The following is a 19,839-nucleotide window of genomic DNA, read 5'->3' on the forward strand; positions in this document are numbered from 1 at the left end:
CTAACTGGTTAATTTGCTGTATCGTATTGATCCTAAACCTCTTCTGCCTTGTGGAATATCTTTGACGTAAGTGAAGGCTAAGCAGTAAACCCTACACAAATCCAGACTGGAGTCCTTAAGATGGTTGGAGGGTGGGTGCCTTGTATGTTTCCTTCTGGCAACTCCTGCAGCCAAGCTGGTGCCAACCATATTATTCTGCTTTCCTTTGGACCAAATCAGTGAGAACAGGGCAGCCTGGGATCTCCATACTCGCTGACCAGGCTTTCACCCACAGAGGCACATGCCATCATCTCAAGAGACAGATGGGTGCCAACAACCAGTAAATTAGGTGAATGTGCAACAACAAAACCACTAACAATCTGACCAAGATATATAACTTTTTATGGATTTAGAGGGCCCTCATAATTTCTGGCTTTACATGGCTGTTACCTTAGCATGTGCATAAGTCTGACACTACTAGGGACCCCTGACCATTAGGTCCAGTCGTGGCCGACTCTGGGGTTGTGGTACTCATCTCGCTTTACTGGCCAAGGGAGCCGGCGTACAGCTTCCGGGTCATGTGGCCAACATGACTAAGCCGCTTCTGGCGAAACCAGAGCAGCACATGGAAACGCCGTTTACCTTCCCGCCGGAGTGGTACCTATTTATCTACTTGCACTTTGACGTGCTTTCGAACTGCTAGGTTGGCAGGAGCAGGTACAGAGCAACAGGAGCTCACCCCGTTGCGGGGATTCGAACCGCCGACCTTCTGATCGGCAAGTCCTAGGCTCTGTGGTTTAACCCACAGTGCGACCCGCGTCCCGTCTACTAAGGAGGAGGCAAATGACAGGCGGTGCCATTCCCTGGACTGGTTGTAAGTAAGAAGGCAGAGGCTGGAAAAGAGCAGGCTGAGGTTGGCAGGACAGTAAAGAAAATGCCTAGAATAAGGTTTGAAAGTCACCTGCTGAAATCTTTGGGGTTTAAGACTTTAACTAAATTGTACCCTGGGTTTGTATATTCTTGAGACACTGAATTAACTAGTTGATTGCAGAGGAAAAGTGGGAAGGAGTCCCGTGTATCACTGTTGCTATTTTTCATAGCAATGCAGATAATGGAGGACTATGATATGCATGTGTGAATTGGCTCCCATACATTTTTTGAAAGGATATCTTTGGCCACTGTCAAGAAGTTGAGATGTTAGCTACATCGCCTCACCAGACAACTCATTATCACCCCGTGGCCACATGTCTCGGAAGAAATCAAAACAACAGCACGGAATGGAAATAAGACAACATTGGAAAAGTCTATTTTGACTAACTTGGTGGAAAAGTCAAGATGCTGTGACCCACCTCACATGTGTCACATCATGAAAGACAATTACACCAGTGCCTTTCTGCCCTGGGAGCTGTTTTTGCATTTCCCCCCTGATCTGGACCAATATTAACAACACCAGTAAAATCCCTAGAAACTATATAGGGGAATAATTAATTCCTTCTCTCTGCCTCTCTTCTCACTGCCTTAGGGAGCCATTGCAACAATCCCCATCCTCACTTCAGATCTATTTGAATAATTAACAGCCAACATGTTTCACATTAAAGAGAAGGGTAGAGACTGCCATGATTAAGAGGCCTGGGAACAAAAGACTAGAAATGAATGTGGCATATTGATGCCAGCCAGAACAAGTACCAAATATGCCTGCCTGCTATTGGAGAGGCATTTAGCTAGCTTGAAACTACCTGGACTTTTCTACCTGGCTTGAAATGAGTTGTCTAGAGAGAGACAAAACAATAAAACACTGAACTGGTGTTGTGAGCAATTCCTTGTTCCTTAATGGCAATGGGATGTTATCTTGTATAGTGAGACAAGTTGCTTCCTTGTATATTTATAGTAAAGCCTCACTTACCTAGAAGCTATGTAGTCTAATTCATCTCTTGTTCCATAAATGCCTTTCTCTAGTCCATGCTTTGTGCACTGTATAAAAATTCATCAAAGCGAAATGAATTTTGGAAGATAACTTTCGATGGAATTCAAGTCAGCGTTCCAAAATGGGCGCAAATTAAGTGATCTTCCAAATTGTGTACAAATTGAAATGGATTTATTTTTAGCTGTGTGGATATCTCCTTTGAGTGTGTCAGTGGTCTATTTGTGGCAATAAGCTTTGAGTTTCAGTCCAAAAATGAGCTGGGGGATCTGCACACCTGGGTCTGAATTTTCAAAACGTGGACTAAAATTCTGCAAACCTTCCAGTATCTGTGCATTTGTGATCACTTTACAGAGTTTGTAACTGGTGCATATGTGTGTGTATTTATGTTCTACAACAGAGATGGGTAGGAGTTCACTCAAATTCCCCAGTGGATCTTGGACCAGTTTTGGTGGGCTGACATTGTTTACAATTGTAATGGCATGGATGGCTCAACTGAACAGGTAGTAGTAAGCAGAAAACCCTTTGTCAGGGGTTCAGGAGCAGAGGCACAGGAAAGGGAGGAAACAGAGAGCGAGGGGGAGGAATCCGAAGGAAATATGAGCGATGACAGCGGCCCGAGATCTCCGAGTCTTTCCAGTGAATCGGAAGATTCACAGAAAGGGGCGCCAGTGGTCAGAACAAGGGGGGCGCCTAGGGGGACACACCAGGAAGAAGGGACCAGAGGAGACTCAGAGCAGCAGTTGGAAATCGAGACCAGCTTCCCCACCAGAGCACAGTAGGGGGGAGGGGTCGCAGGCATCGGGAGCTGGCGGCTCGCCGCAAGCGGGAAGGCAGGAGTTAGGATTGGCCACACCTCCATCGGGGAGCGAGGAAACGGTCAAGAGGAAGGTCGAAGGCTGTGCGCGCGCGCGCCAAGTTCAAATGCACAGGAAGGCGGCACAGTAAGCAGTCCGGATAGGGAGCCAGGTCCTAAAGCCCGCCGCAAAGAGGGAGCAGAGTCCGGGGGGTCAGCGTCAGAAGAGTCCAGGAAGGAAGAGACCACGGGGGGTAGAGGGACCCAGAGGAGGAGGGAAAGACGGAAGAGGTGGAGTAAGGCTAGAGTATTAAGTTGGTGTACAGGAGGCGGAGACTCAGACGGAGCTTCGCCGGTCTAGCTTCTAAGACGTAGAGCTGCACGCTGCGGCTTGAAAATGGAACTTGTAACTCAATAAAGACTTTTGTACAGTAATACCGGCTAGCGTGGTCCTCTGTGAGCTGGGACCTGGAAGCAGCTCTGACACCCTTGAAAAGAACACAGTGCCCCCTCCATCTGCATTAATTCTCCCCTAGCATAGCCTGAGTTCTTACTGCTGGCATATTCTTTAACATGGCAGCATTGACACCATCTTTGTATATGCATATGCTTATGCTTATGCAAAGATGGCGGTGAAGCTGTAAATTTGTTGCCACCATTGTAGCTGAGGAATATTCCAGCGGCAGATGACAGACAATAGCAAAGCTTGGAGTATAGGGCTCTGCAGTCTGATAAGACCAGTTGTACAAAATGATTTCAGGTGGCAATTGAGGTTCTGGGGTTGAGGGCATTACCTTACCTGTAGCACAGTTTGGCTCGGCATAGGGCCTGTAGCAATCGCACTGATAGCTCAGCCACAAGTTGATGCAGCGCCCCTTGTTTTGACAAGGGTGGTGTTCGCACCAATCCTTTTTGGTGCAGCCTGCCTTGACATTTAAAGATGAATCAGATGACATGTTCTCTGGGATTATAATGTTCAAGTCTATTTCAATGTCCTGAAGACAGCCTACAAACGAAGGTGCAGAATGCATATTATAGATGTTTAGTAGAGAGTCATCGCTCCTGTTCCCCACTGGCAAACCACCCAAAAAAGTGCTCTGAAAAGTAAACATTGGCTGATCGCTATCTATGGTGGCAGTCGCTTTACTGAGACATGGCTCTATACAAGAGCTGTCGAGTAACTTAAGAGTAACTGCTCTTGCTATGGTTACCTCCACTGAATGCCATTCACCATCACTGACATTCTGTGCTATATGCAAAAAGGCCTTTGACTGGTTATTATTGACTTGCATGGATAAGTGTAAGTAGCCATTCAGTAACTCCAACTTCACAAATGTGCTTTTGTCCCCTCGGTGGAATAGAAAAGTTGTTGGCTGAATAGTCAGAAACCTAAGGTTTATGTTATAGAAACCATCCTGGACAGGCGTTGTGATACTGTTAACCCGAAGGAACCCATTTCCCTGAAAAGACAATGTGGTCATTGTTTCACAGTGTACTCCGGTATATCCATTTGAACATATGCAGCTATATCTGTGTTGTCCGTCCGTAAAGTGAGGAACACACAGCCCCCCATTTTGGCATTTATGTTGAACACATCCGAGGAGGACTTCTGTGCAGTTCCAGCCGCCATAATATATGCCCTCCTCCTCTCCGGTTAGGCAATGACAAGTATAATTCCCAAGATAATTCTCACAGGTCCCTCCATTTTGGCAAGGGTTCATGTGACATTCATCAATGTCTTCTTCACAGTGGATGCCTGCGAGAAAGCAGAAAGGAAGAATGAAGGCCTTGATCCCATGGACCAGGTTAGGCTTAAAGTTGGGGTGCTTCCAGGTGGAGACTTAAGACTGTAAATGGGTCACTGAGATCTCTCAAATGAGTCATTGCCAAGTTTATTTTTTAACTTACTGGAGTAAAATACAGTCTGGCACTTTGACTATGGCATCTGGTGAGTGCTTTTAAAAAACCCCTGACTGCACGAGGAACACTCATCCCACAATACACACCTGTCTGGAAGCATTCTTTTATCTCTCAAAAACAGAAACACAATGAACCATGTGGCACAAAATATAGGTTTTTGTCCCCCAAGTATGGCTGAGTTTGTTGATGGCTGGGGGGGGGAGGAGATACCTAAACTGTCCTTGCTGTATCTATCTGTCTACTCTCATTTGGACTTCTTAGATCCAATTTAAACAAGATGGTGTACATATAGAGAAAACACTGCCCACGTGTTCACTGTCACATTTTATATCAGTGCTTATGTGCATGTTAAATACCCTAGGGATCTGTGGCTGGCATACTCACACTGCAACTTTATTAGCTGAGGGTCTGATTAAAATGTGAAGCCAACCACATGGAATACTGGCAAATCAGTTTCAGCAGTTGGACCTTAATGCTTACGTAGTAAGTCAAGATCCCGCTTTGGAAAACTCTCTCATGGTTGGTGTGAACTGGCTAAAGTCTCTGGCTATAGCTTTCCAGGCAGGTGCATTCTGGGGCTGATTTCCCACTTTCTTGCCTCTTGTCTAGTCACTTGCCCTGGAGGACAGCAGTGCAAAACAGCTGCAAAGTATTTCTAAGTCAGGAAGGAAACATTATTTCCCCCAATTTGTATTCATTTCCCACAGGTGCAAATGACTTGCTTGAGCTGCAAGGCAGCAATGAATGGTGCCGGCTATGTTAAAAATATTAACATCATGTGTTTTATATATATATATATATATAGAGAGAGAGAGAGAGAGAGAGAGAGAGATGGAAAATAGTTCCAGAAAAACATTTGTTTGTAAATCCAATACATTTCCACCTTTAAATTAAGCAACATGCTTTATAATTAGTAGAAGCAACAAAATGTGCTATGGAGCAAAACGCAGTTGTTAATGCAAAGTGAATCTAAAGTAACAATGAGGTGAGATTTGTTTGCTATTTCTAAACAGCCTGAATGTAGGAAAATGCTTTAGAAACGAAAACAAAGTACAACCTCCAAATAGTAGATTCAATATCAACAGTATTGTCCTATTGCAATACAGAACACATTATTAACTTTTTTAAAAAAACAAAACCCAATTGAGGAAGAATTCAGAACTTTTCTCTTGATTCTGAGTTGGCCTCTTTCCAAATCATCTCCCCTGATTATCTACCTTTCAGGTCTGCCAGGTTTCAAGGTGCTTACAGAAGGTAGGCCACTCTATCCTGCAGCAGACAAACTCTATGGTGCCATCCCTGTATGGAGTTATGTGTCAGGCCCTATAAGACCGAACATAGGTGGTCGAGTGTCTTATCGGTTTGGAAGCAAATGAAGAACACCTCAAATAAGGATCTGCCGTATTTTTCGCTCTATAGGACGCACTTTCCCCCCTACAAAAATGAAGGGGAAATGTGTGTGCGTCCTATGGAGCAAATGCAGGCTCCTTGGCTTCAGCGATAGCAACGCGAAGCCTCCAAAGCACAGAGGGAGAGCTCCCCCCATGCTCCGGAGGCTTCGCGTTACTTTCGCTGAAGCCGCCTGAAGCCCCCAGAGCGCAGGGAACTCCCGCTGCGCTCTGGGGGCTTCAGGCAGCTATCCGCAAGCCTTCGGAGCGCAGCAGGAGTTCCCGCCGCACTCCGAAGGCTTGCGGATAGCCGTCTGAAGCCTGGAGAAATTTCATGCATATCAGTTAATATCTTGACCCTCCCTCCACGAAAATAGCTGTTTACTTGGCTGTTTTCCTATGTCGTGAAGGCTGAAATTTCAATTCAGTGGAGCAGGGTCAAGATATTAACTGATATGAATGAAATTTCAAATATAGCTATATAATCCCTAGTTTAGGGAGATAAGACCTTTGGAGCAGGCTTTTTTTGTTTTTTTTTAAGAAAAGTTTTTAATGAACCGCCCTACTGCCCTACCCTCCACTGGGCTTCCTGGGTCCTGGAAAGACGGCCTATGTGAGACTAGGCTGAGTAGATTAGATCAGTGTTTCCCAACCGGTGTTCCGCGGCACACTAGTGTGCCGCGAGACGTTGCCTGGTGTGCCGTGGGAGGGAGGCGGGCGAGTCGGGCGGCGAGAGGCGGGGCGGCGGCGGCGAGGATCCGCGTCGAGCCGGGGGCGGCTCCGCGGTGGTGGTGCCGAGGTTTCTCTCTCCATTCTCCCCTCACACACACACAGGAAATAACACAGGATCAGCTGACAGGACCCGGCCAATGGGGCGGCGGCGGGGCAGCGCGCGCAAAAGGGAGGAGCGCGAGACGGCGGCGGCGCAGGGCGGGAGGGCGGCGCATTGCGCGTGCTCAAACCCGCCCTCCGAGGCGCAGAGGGGAGCTGGGCAAGCGCCTTCTTCAACCACGCGCTCGTTTAAAGAGGCAGCGCCCGGGCGGAACAGAACTCTGTGCCTCTCGCCTAGGGATGAAGGCGGGCACCGGCTTAAGCCAGTAGTAGCCTAATAATGCATTAACTTCCGTGGGACTTCCAAGTAAACACAGTAGCCCAGCGCCTCCCTCCCCAAAAGGAGGGGGAATTACAGCAGCGCAGGCGACTCCTGCGTCTCCCCGATATTTAAGGCTGCCATCCCTCGTGCACACTTACGCGGGAGCAAAACCCCGTGAACAAACTAGGGCTTACTCCAGAGTAAATACGGGTAGGATCTGGCTGCAGTTGTACAAGAAGAAGCAATTGATAACATTTTCTATCTCGCGCTTCAGCCGGAAATGCTGCTACCACAGTTTCCAGCCCCTATTGCTTCCCTTTCACTATATTATCTCCCCTTCCCACCCCCCACCCCGCTGGCCCGCCAAGGGATGGGGGGTTGTGAGCAGAATCATAACGGGTTCAGTCAGAGGCAACGGCTTGAGTTGTCCAGATCACGGCTGGCACCAAAGGGTGGCGACGTCTGGCCCGCCATCCTAACCCACTCATGGTTCTCCTATAGGTGACACTCAAGAAAATTAGAATTTGGAGGCAGCTCAAAAGAGTTCTTCCTGCCTTTTCCAGGTGAAGGGGGGGCACTGCCTAGAACCCACTCTGTTTAAATTTCTCGTCTCCTGTCTCACCAGCTGCTGCTGAAACACGAATGTTTACTCATTTTTTTAAAAAGCATTAAAATGCCTAAGCAAACAGAGGCCCTTACCAATAATATCAGGTTCCTAGCTGTATAGCAGTGGCAAGATCCCAGGGCAATGTGTCTCCTATTAAAACAACACTGTGATAAGCAACACCCTGCTATGAAGCCATAAAAAAGGTAAGACAAATCCTCAATGCAGGCTCATTATTAATCCAGCTTTTCAACCTCCCCACTGGATACCACATACTTGATCTACTTAACCAAGTCCCTTCTACACATGCAGCAGAGTAAGTTGACCCAGAATAGTACCAATTCAGATGGCAGATGGGAGAATGACAGTGCTGAATGCTTTCCCATGTAGAACAGTCCCTGCAAATAAAAACCTAGCATATTTGGAAGAGGGATGCTAGCCTAACCATTACCTTCTATGCTGTTACTATTTTTTTATTTTTTTTTACATAAGTAAAAAGTGACCTTTCCCCATCTGGCATGGTGGTGTGCCTCGAGATTTTTTTCATGAAACAAGTGTGCCTTTGCCCAAAAAAGGTTGGGAAACACTGGATTAGATAATACAGAGCATGGTGATATCACAATAAATAAAACCTCCCCTTCAGTAGTTTCAAGCACTACTACAGGTTCCACATAATATCTGTACTGCATTGTTTACTGTGACAGCAGCTACACTTTGGAACTCCCCGCCTATTACAACAAAGCTCGTGCCTTTGCTAGACTCTTTCCGGGCACCTGCTAAAAGCATTCTTCTTTCGGCAAGCATACCTAGATGATTAGGAAGTTGAAGTAATTTTAATCTTAATATTTTAGCTTTTGTATGTTTTAAAGTAGGATTGTTATTTTTTCTTCATTTTACTGCTGTGGTGTTTTTTTGTTTTGGTAAACCAGGTTGCAGGTTTTTTAAAATAAATTTTATAAATAAACAATAAACAAACAATAAATATAAATAAAATAACACAAAACAAAAGAAAATCCATCCTGTAGATTTAAGTATCTGTCCATAGCTGCCTACTTGTTATCAGAGGCCCAGAATCCACCTTCCTTTGTAAGAAAATATGAAATAACGCAAAACCATTTTTGCAGGCAAACAAACAAAAATGTGTTTGTGGGGGGGGTGTGACAAGAAATTTTCCGCGCTGGGACCCACCTGACCTTGCTAAGCACCTGGGGGAACCTGGAGGGTCTCCTATACTTATCTCTTTACACCAATGTCCACTCAGATATTTAACTTCTAAAACCTGGCTGAGGAGTCTAAACCTCAATTGAATCAGATTTCTCTTAAGTGTCTAAATTCAAGCAAAAAATTAAATTAAATTAAATAGCACCCTTCAGGTATCCCCTCAGACTAAATATAGCAGCAAAACAGTTGCAGTGCTTAATCAAGGTCAGGAATCAGGAAGTGGGGAGTGTCCTTAATACATTTGAACCATCGCAGGGTATGTGCATTTTTAAACTTTTGATTTTTCATCTGAAGGTAGCTTGTAGAGCTAATGAAGGGAATCTGTCTTACGTTCTGGAGGCAGCGCCACCCAACCCTTTCTGTAATTAGCAGCTAATATTGATTGCGTGTTGAGGTCCCCAATCCACCCCCAAAATAACTCACAATGGACACGTAATTTTTTGTTTAAGATTTTTGGCATGATTTTGGCCACAACTTTATTAAAATACAAACTGTGCGTGGTTGTTTAGGCATTGGTTAAGACTATCTGTCCCCCCGCCTGGGGACAGAACTGACTTCCGGGCACCACCGAAAGACAGTGCGGGGGAAAGCAAGTCGGGGAAGAATTGGAGCTGAGACACAGACCCTCAACTCTCACCCGCCTGCTCCCCGAAGGCTTGCCGGCCCTAGTCCCATTCCAGGGATTGGACGAAAAGATGGCAAGCCCCAGGATTCCTTTAACGGAATTCCCTTTCCGCAGCAACCATGCAGGGGCAGGCCCAGCCTATCCTAACCCCTCCTCCACCAGATTTATAACCAATGCCTAACCACAACCTTACAAGTTGTGACGATTTGCTACGCAGTAGGCAAAAACCACCCAGCCAGCCAATTTGCCAGGTGGAAAAATTCTACCAGGCCCCTGCTCAAAGGCAGACGACCCCATAACAGGCATAGCAAGGTCAACGCAACAACCCCTTATTCTAGGGCGGGTGGGCGGGTGATCCGTTGCACGCAGCAAAAGAGAAAGTACAAGGCTGCGTGCAGAGTATTTAAACCTTTTACCCCTCCCACCAAAATTGCAACATAACTTTTTCCCCAGCAACTCGGCAATCCAATCAATGCCCCCTGGCCATCTTGGAGAACTTACCCAGCAACAAAGGGGGTGGCTCAGTAGACCCCACCGCAACACGTGCTCTCCCTGAAGGAGAACACGCTTTATTGTTGGCCTTCTGGGAAGCAAGGCCACTGTCACCCACGTTAACTGGATTAGGGAACATTTATAGAACTTCAGAGCCAGCCACTCAGAGACGCCCATAGTTCAGTGGACTGAAAATTATTTGCATGCCAGCGAAGTGTGAGATGCGTCAAAAGTTAGGTGTGGAAAGGGAAGGGTTTCTCAGGCATTAATTGTTTTCAGCCAGCACAGGCATCTGCTAAACCAAATGTTCTGCGTTTTGTTATTGTGGGGAGTGGGGGATCAAACCACCCCAGTTTTTATTGATGTTTACAGCGAGCAGAAGTTTCTGATTAAGTAAGTATATGTCAGATGTTCTATTCCCTGTCTACAGAATTCAGTAGCTCTCTTCCTGTCCATTGTCATGGATTGTACTTGAAAATGAGGCCAGGTATATCTGTAGCTGTCAACTTTTCCCTTTTCTTGCGAGGAATCCTATTCGGAATAAGGGAATTTCCCTTAAAAAAGGGAAACGTTGACAGCTATGGGTATATCCCATTCCTATTTGCAGACCCTTTCCCTTTGATACTTCCTTCATATACTTAATTCTATGTTTTCGTATTGCCCAGCTGCAGCTAACTGGCATTCATGAAAAATAACTGAGTATGCAATTCTGTGCCCACTTACCTGGGGGGTAAGCCTCATTGAACTCAGTGAGACTTGCTTCCAAGTAGGTAAGCATAAGATTGCACTGTAAGCTGCCTTAAATGTGGCTCTGAATAGATTCACGGGCTTACTAAAGCAGTTAATCAGGCTGAACGCTATTCTGTGAACACTACTTTTTACGACTTCGTCAAACATGAAGCAACTGCTTGATATCATTACTGACAGCAAACGTGGTTTAGGAAAAAAAACCCAAAACATTTCTTTCTTCCCACAGTTTCCAAATATATTCTAATTATATTGCACTGATATAATTAGAAATCTGATATTTAGGTGCAGGTAAGTAGCCGTGTTGGTCTGCCGTAGTTGAAACAAAATAAAAAAATTCCTTCCAGTAGCACCTTAGAGACCAACTAAGTTTGTTATTGGTATGAGCTTTCGTGTGCATGCACACTTCTTCAGATACCTGAAGATACCTGAAGAAGTGTGCATGCACATAAAAGCGCATACCAATAACAAACTTAGCTGGTCTCTAAGGTGCTACTGGAAGGATTTTTAAAAATAATATTTAGGTGGCAAGAGATGTAACAGCTAGTTTTGAGTTGAGACAGAAAGAAAATAATAACCTGTGACCGCTACCATAGATAAGCAACACAAGTCTGTTGGTTTAGAAAAATATATACGTGAACAACATTTTCTTCCAACCCTGCTCAAAATATATTCTAATTATATTTTATTAGAAGCAACGTGATATTCAAATTGTAAGCTTCACATCTAGGTCTGAGGAAAGACATTAGCTTAGAGGCTGAAAACAACCAATGCCACAACCAAAATTACCTGCGACCATTGTGATTAAAAGAGCCCAAGCTTGTATTGTAGCTGCAACCATTTTCCTCCACGGCAGACGTGGTCCTTATAGCTGCATTGCATATTCCACGAGATAAGTATGGGGTCTGAAGAGGAAGACCTGAGCAGGTGAATCTGCAAATGTGGTGTGCTTGTCAGTTTAGCTTGGTAGTGTTTTTCCTCAACAAGCCAGATCAGCAGGGCTTAACCTAAGGCTCATTACGTGCTGACGCAATTGTTGCACACTATATATACTTTCTTAAGGAAATCAGCCCTGAGTGCTCACTGGAAGGACAGATCGTGAAGCTGAGGCGCCAATATTTTGGCCACCTCATGAGAAGAGAAGACTCCCTGGAAAAGACCCTGATGTTGGTAAAGATGGAGGGCACAAGGAGAAGGGGACGACAGAGGACGAGATAGTTGGACAGTGTTCTCGAAGCTACCAGCATGAATTTGACCAAACTGCGGGAGGCAATGGAAGACAGGAGTGCCTGGCGTGCTCTGGCCCATAGGGTCACGAAGAGTCAGACACGACTAAACGACTAAACAACAACAAATATATACTTAGGCTGCAATCCCAGACACACTAACCTGGAATTACATTCTGACAGAATTCAATAACTTCTAGGTTAATGTGTTTTTGATGGTGGTATTTGTGTGGTACTTTCCCCGCTCACCAAACTGCCCACAACATCCAATACAATTTAGCTACAACGAAGGTTGACCTATTTAATTGCATACCCTCCAATATTTCCCTGATGAAAACAGGGACCTCCTATTCAATAATAAATAATAATAATAATTTTATTATGGGTTGCCCTAGCCACTCTGAGCAGCTCCTAACATATTTAAAAACATAAGAAAGCATTAAACTTTAAAAAACATCCCTATACAGGGCTCTTCTAAAGGTGTCTTCTAAAGGTTATACAGTGGTAGCTCTGAAGTCGAACGGAATCCGTTCTGGAAGTCTGTTTGACTTCCAAAATGTTTGGAAACCAAGGCGCGGCTTCCAATTGGCTGCAGCTCCACTGTATATAAACTGTACAACTAAACAAACTGTTCTGTTTCAAAGGCGGCAACTACACTTTGGAGAAAGGGATTGGTGGGTATGGCTTGAGCATTTTGATTCTCAACCCCCCCTTTTAACACTGACTGCCTCATGCTTAAAAGAAATAAATAAACGAGCTGCAGCAATTCTTTACCGCTCAGTATTTTCAAAAGGCTTCTTCATCCTGAGGCGCCACTCCATATCTTATTGAATAATCATGAAAATTCAAATTTTACCACATCTGTGCTGCTAATTGTCAAGTGATAATTGCTCTTTGCTGAAAGGAGGAAATGCACCTTCATGAGAGAGGCTGAGAGGAAGCGGGTGAGCAAGGAAGTGAAGGCAGCCAGGCTAAAGTAATGGTAATTAACCCTCATGCTTCAGGGCATAAATCCATTGTCTGCTGAAAGGGTTGGAAAGAATGTTCCGTCCACCCGAATGATCATCCCTTCCCCTTTTACTTCAGCTGGCGAATGGAAGGATCATCCAAGCCTTTTCCTTTCTTCTGTTCATTCCGAGGGCTGCTAGATTCTAAATTGAATAATCTAATCTGGTCCAGCAAACCTCATGATTGTATTAGTGCGGCTAAGGCCCCCTCTGCCCTGTCTGCCAGAGGCGGCGACATTATTTTATTCTGCTCTCTGTAGCTGTTCCCTGCTTGTAGGCAACAGATCAACTTGCCTCATCACCACCACAAAGTAAACCTACAACTCAGAATTCCACAGCTCAACTCGCACTGTTTTCTTCTGCTGCTAGTGCAATAGTCTCGTTTTATTCCCCCGGTCCCCATGTATGTTAATCTTTCTCCCTCTCAGTTTTTTCCCTTCTTGCTCTTTGTCTTTCCTTTTCTCTCTCTTTCTTGTCCTCCTCATAATAATACTGCCTTACACAACTGACGTGGTGCTGGTCTCCCCGGTGGAACCAGTGGTGGAGCATATGCCCACGCTGCCCAGGGCGGGCGCACTCCCAAGGGGGGCAGGGCATGGAGGGTGCCCTCCCAGGCACAGGATAGCCGCTCGGCGGCCTGGAGCAGCGTGTGCGCCCTGCAGCCGAGGGCGGAGCAAGCTGCCCATGGTGGACATTCGGCGCACCGCCTGCCCACGAATCCCAAGCCTCCCCAAGCTGTCAAAATGAAGGGGGAACGCTGCCGGCAAAGCAGTACAACTCTCTCCCTTACCCCAATGGCTTGGGGTAGGCAGTGCGCCGAATGTCACCCCGCTCAGTGAGGGTACCCGGGGTGGACCGCCCCCACCGCCTCCCTTTCCTACGCCCCTGGGCTGAACCTGCCCTATTTAGAGAGTTTCTATTCCAACCTTCTTTTCACTAAGCTCAGGGTGGGTTGTATCATATACAGTGGTACCTCGGGTTACAGATGCTTCAGGTTACAGACTCCGCTAACCCAGAAATAGTACCTCGGGTTAAGAACTTTGCTTCAGGATGACAACAGAAATCGTGCAGTAGCGGCGTGGCGGCAGCGGGAGGCCCCATTAGCTAAAGTGGTGCTTCAGGTTAAGAACAGTTTCAGGTTAAAGAACGGACCTCCAGAACGAATTAAGTACTTAACCTGAGGTACCACTGTATAGGAAATCGAAACAATGCAATGAAATTAGAGCAGATAACAATACAGTTAAAACACCATTTAAAAAAAAATCTTATTAAAAAGTCCAGACAATACTGCAAAAATAAAAATAAATCTCATAGGCTCATTGCATATAAATGCTTGAGAGAACAGGTACATTTTAAATTGACACCAGAAATAAAATATTGTTGACACCAACTGTACCCCCTAAAGAAAGATATCCCCCAACTGAGCCCTATTCCGTGTTCCTGCTAACTACCATTCTTGGCAGCAGAACATTGTAGCACATGGGCTGTCTGGATCCCAAGTTGTTTAGACTTTATATATCACCCATAACACATTGATTGGCACTGGTTGCTAGAGCAGAGATGACCCCAATTGCACAGTGCTGCTCCAACAACCACAGGTTCTGGTGTGCTGTAGGCAGGTTCATCTGCTTAAACCCTTTCAGAAATCATCAAAAGAGCGGGCGGCTTGACAGGACAAAGTTCCCCTTGCACCCCAGAATACTGCTCACAGCCCCCGCCTATCATCTGATGAAACGCCTGTGAGGACGTTCAGAATATTCATCCCCTCCTTCCCACTATTTGTGCACCAATCAATGAACCAGTGCTATTTTTCTAGAAAAAGAGGCGCCATAACTGACCACAAACACTTCTCTTGTTCTCTTACAATGGTGCCCACCTGAGAGGTGCCGGAATTGAGTTCCAGCAGTTCCAGCAAGTTCCAGGAATGCGGATGGCGCTGTGGGTTAAACCACAGAGCCTAGGACTTGCTGATCAGAAGGTCAGCAGTTTGAATCCCCACTCCCGTTGCTCGGTCCCTGCTCCTGCCAACCTAGCAGTTCGAAAGCACGTCAAAGTGCAAGTAGATAAATAGGTACCACTCCGGCGGGAAGGTAAACGGCGTTTCCGTGCGCTGCTCTGTTTCACCAGAAGTGGCTTAGTCGTGCTGGCCACATGACCTGGAAGCTGTACGCTGGCTCCCTCGGCCTATAGAGCGAGATGAGCGCCGCAACCCCAGAGTCGGCCACGACTGGACCTAATGGTCAGGGGTCCCTTAACCTTTAAGTTCCAGCTGAAAAAATATAAGCCCTGCTAGTAACATCTCTAGAACATTGCCTGGCACCCTGAGTTCCTTCAACCCGAGCCACATTTCTGATGTGGATGGACAACTGGCCACTGCAAAAGAAGGACCCTCCAGGAGTGGGGAGAAAAAGGGGGGGTCCATAGAAAGATGGAGAACATCTGGGATCCCAGACTTGCATGGCAAGGTGGGTGCCATGAGAACTATGTGCGCTCTCATCAGTCAGATCCTGTGCAAGACCTTGGGTGGGAATGCATACAGCTGGCCTGGAGGCCAGATCTCCATTGGGCCGTCTACCCCAAAGGCCTTTACCTCCGCTGACTAAGCTAGCAGGGAGGGTGGGAGAACAGAAGGAAAGGAGAGGGCCACAGAAAGCGCAGAAAGGAGAACACAGGTAAGGAGTAAAGAATGCAAGGAGTAAAGACTCGACTATCTGCAGGGAAAGGGCCTGTCATGGGGAGTGGGATCACTGATTTGGACCCTGCCATTGGGAGGGGCAGTTCTATTCTCCTGTCCTCAAGGATCCCTGGGGAATAAACCTTGTTCCTCAAGCCTTTGTGGTGGTTCAAGCCTCACTATGGCTTAGGAGCCCCACCACCTGTGCCCTGTGCAGCAGAAACACTTTACTGCCATCTGCATGTTCGGGCATCTATCTGATCCTGTATTCCTGAGGATATAGTCTATATTACAAGTTGTACAAAGGTATGACGGTAAGTGCTATTACCTTTCATCTGTTTTGAAAAGCCTGGCCAAGGTCAAAATGTGTTGCTTTCCAAATGGTTGACAGCACTGGATTAAATAAAATAAAATAAAATATTGCAGTGGACTTGGCAAGCAAATTTGCTTTTCCTTCTTGACAACACTTAAGGGGCTTAAAAGCATGTTTGCTTCTTAGATGAATTCCATTACATAGAGGGCTTGGGCAACGTCCAATCTGCTATGAAAGGGGATTGTGCATCTTGTCGCTTGTTGGCTGCTTCTTGTTCATCCTAATTGAGATGGGCATGTACAGCCATTGTGCTGTCTAGTGTGAAACTGCTCCTGCCTTTAACTCTTGCCCAGGGAGATAGCAGCTGCGGGAAACAGTTCAGTGGCTTGCGAGAATTCCCTGTATCGCTAAAATGCAAACGCGTCTGTATAATATGTAAAAGTGACTGAGTTTGCATAGCCTCATTGTCAGACCATGTTAAAACAGAGTCTTGGAGCCAGCAAGGTAGAAAGTGATAGTTTTAATAGGATGGGGCTATTTGGAAGAGGAACACAGTCCTAAGAGGAGCACAGAAGAAAAGAAAGCCTGTGCGGCGTATATCTGTAACGCACCAATATCCAATCTAGAATAGCGCTTATGTCTAGTAGCTGTGTGCATAACATTTGCCTTTGCCTTTGTGTTTGTTTGTTTGTTTGTTTTCAAATTGGGTTGGGGTAGAGAAGGCTGGGGGACTGTCACCGTGCCCCATTTCTGAGAGACCTCCTGAAAATATCATCCATCAATACTGGAACCAGATGAATGGTGAGAACTGAAATTTGTGAGGCAGTGAAGGGGTTCACCAGAAGCAGGGTCAATTTGTTATTATTTAAACAAGAGGGTGGCACTGTGGGTTAAACCACAGAGCCTAGGACTTGCTGATCAGAAGGTTGGCGGTTCGAATCCCTGCAACGGGTGAGCTCCCATTGCTCGGTTCCTGCTCCTGCCAACCTAGTAGTTCAAAAGCACACCAGTGCAAGTAGATAAATAGGTACCACTCCAGCGGGAAGGTAAACGGTGTTTCCGTGCACTGCTCTGGTTTCCCAGAAGTGGCTTAGTCATGCTGGCCACATGACCTGGAAGCTGTACGCTGGCTCCATCGCCCAATAAAGTGAGATGAGTGCCGCAACCCCAGAGTTGGCCACGACTGGACCTCATGGTCAGGGGTCCCTTTACCTTTAAACAAGAGGGACGCAGGTGGCACTGTGGTCTAAGCCACTGAGCCTCTTGGGCTTGCCAACTGGAAGGTTGGCTGTTTGAATCCCCGTGACGGACTGAGCTTCCATTGCTCTGTTCCAATTCCTGCCAACCTAGCAAGCTCGAAAGCATGCCAGCGCAAGTAGATAAATAGGTACCACTGTGGTGGGAAGGTAAACGACATTTCTGTGTGCTCTGGTTTCTGTCACAGTGTTCCGTTGTGCCAGAAGTGGTTTAGTCATGCTGTCCACATGACCCAGAAAGCTGTCTGCAGACAAATGCCGACTCCCTCAGAATGAAAGCGAGATGAGCGGCACAACTCCATAATCACAAAAATACATTTAAAAAAAAAGTTCTTTTTCCCCATCCTTCTCCCTCCCAAAGGTACTGTGGACATTTAATGCAGTTGTACAATTATTAGCATCTAACTGAATTCAATCTAGTGAGAGAGAACCATAGAACTGTCGAGTTGGAATGGGCCGTGGCGGTCCTCTAGTTCAACCATCTTCAATGCAGGAATCTTTTGCCCAGTGTGGGGCTCAAACCCCAAACTCTCATGCTGTACCAGCTGAACTATTCGTAGGTTAGGCCACAGTAGGCTAGGCTGCTTCCCTCTCCTCTTCCTGCACACCCTCAAAATCTGAAGGTTCCCAGATGCCTTCATGACACAGCACAAGCCCAGAGTCACTTAACGGGTTCTGAGGGACTTGTCTGGTTGGCTAGTGCTACTGATCAGGCAAAAGGACATAAAAGGAGGAATGGAAGAGCAAAGGAGTTCTGCAGCTCTACTTAAAACTTTTGCAACATGTATGTCAGAATTGCTGCTTTTCTTTTTTTTTAATGCCACCTGGCGAACACCTGGCAAAGTCGCCTCATGGTCAGGGCGCCCCGTTTCGCATGGAGGTGGCGGGCGCGCGGGCGTCTCTCCCCCCCACCTCTCTCCGCGAGAGGCTCAGCCCCTTCACTGGGAATTGGAAATACTCTCATAGTGATATTTTGTGACCGGCTGTGATGCACAGGTAGCCGACTGGCTGCAACAAGGGATGGACAGAAACAACTCCAGGAAGCCTCTCAGAACAGACATAATTGAGGAATAATAAAATGATAGCCATTAGGTGGCAGCAAGAAGTCCTCTTCTGCAGAGTTTTAACAATATGTCCATAAGTGACTGTGGAGGCCAATTCTGGATCCACACGTCCTTCCACAGTGGGGACATTGGTTTCCGGGCTGGAGTTGATCATGGTGAGGATTTGCCAAGCGTGCCTTCCTCTTAGCACTTTTTTTTAAAGCATTATTACAACTTCTGCAGTTATAATAATGGTGTTAACATATAAGGTTGCCATATGCCTGGAATTTCCTGGACACAGTCAGAAGCAGTGTCCGGCTGCAAATCGCTGAAATGTCCACGAAAATCTGGATGTATTGCAATCCATGTCAGAAGTCCAGATTTTGCTGAATTTCCTTTAAAATAGCTCCAAAACATTTTTTGCTCAACAAAAAGGGCTCAACAACTTTCGTGTCTGGAAAGGTTAGCTAGGGATGTGTGAGAGTTATCTTAAAAACTTAAAACGGGTAATGTGTCTTCATAATCAAGCTCAGCATCTGTTTCCTACAGTTTGGTAGGAGTCGGTATAAATATGCATTATCATTCACGTTCTTACTTACCTGTAAACACCCTGCAATTAGGAGCTGAGATGCTATGGGGGATCATTTAGGTTAAAAGATAATTTATGTGACACACCACCTAAAATGTACCTTCTCCAGTATTTGTTAGCACACTTTATTTTGGCGGTTTGCATCACAACAAGCTTTTGCATTGTTGTTGTGAGCTTATTCATGAGGCTCACCTACAATAATTAGCCACGCTAATGCAAGGAACCCCTGTAGTTCCTAGTGTAGGGAGAACTCCCAAGCCTTTGCTGCCGAGTCTGCTGGGGGAAATGCATAGAGGCATTATGAGTTGCATAATATCATATCATCAAGACTTCAAAGTCCAACGTGGTGTAGTGGTTACACAAATGTTAAGGTTAAGACTGTGGAGACGGGGGTTCAAAACTCCCTCTCAGGCTACAATTCTTTATCTACCTACCAGGAGTAAGTCCCACTGAATTCAACTGGGATTCTGTCACCAGGAAGAAACCACAGCCCCGTTCATTCTGCCCCTTCTGCTATAATTAAAAATAATTCTCAAGCATTTAGATTGCTTCCCATCCATGGTGGGCACCCACATTGTTAAATAACCCAGAATATAATGCCCTGGCCCACAGATCTATGAAATTTATTCATAGATCTATGGCGTGAGGCATTACAACTTAAAATGGCGGGCGACCACCATGGATGGAAGCAGAGCTAACAACCATCCACCACTGAAATGTATATTTTTGGGGGGAGGGGAGGCAATGGGCAGCATAGTGAATGGTGATGCAGCTGAGTCAGGAGGGTGAGGGGTCCTGGGATCCTCAGCCAGTGCACAAAATGGCCGACTGCATACAGCAAGCCTGGCCCTACCACCAAGTTAGTATAACAGAAACAAACGCTCCTCTCCAGATATGCCCTCCATATTGCGGTAGGTGAAGTAGCCCTTAGATTCATTAACATCT

At 46.1% G+C, this 19,839-nt stretch overlaps 1 protein-coding gene across 1 annotated transcript in view; it reads right to left on the reverse strand.

The window, feature by feature from the left end:
* The window catches only part of CRB1 (crumbs cell polarity complex component 1), a 144,768-nt gene that overhangs the window by 40,067 nt on the left and 84,862 nt on the right, over positions 1–19,839 (reverse strand). Inside the window, exon 6 of the mRNA XM_081194562.1 lies at positions 3,496–4,452. Within this exon, the coding sequence (XP_081050688.1) occupies positions 3,496–4,452 (957 nt within the window). The remainder of the gene's footprint in view (positions 1–3,495; positions 4,453–19,839) is intronic.

The sequence above is a fragment of the Podarcis bocagei genome, assembly GCF_964188305.1.
Source record: "Podarcis bocagei genome assembly, chromosome: 5".
Taxonomy (NCBI): domain Eukaryota; kingdom Metazoa; phylum Chordata; class Lepidosauria; order Squamata; family Lacertidae; genus Podarcis; species Podarcis bocagei.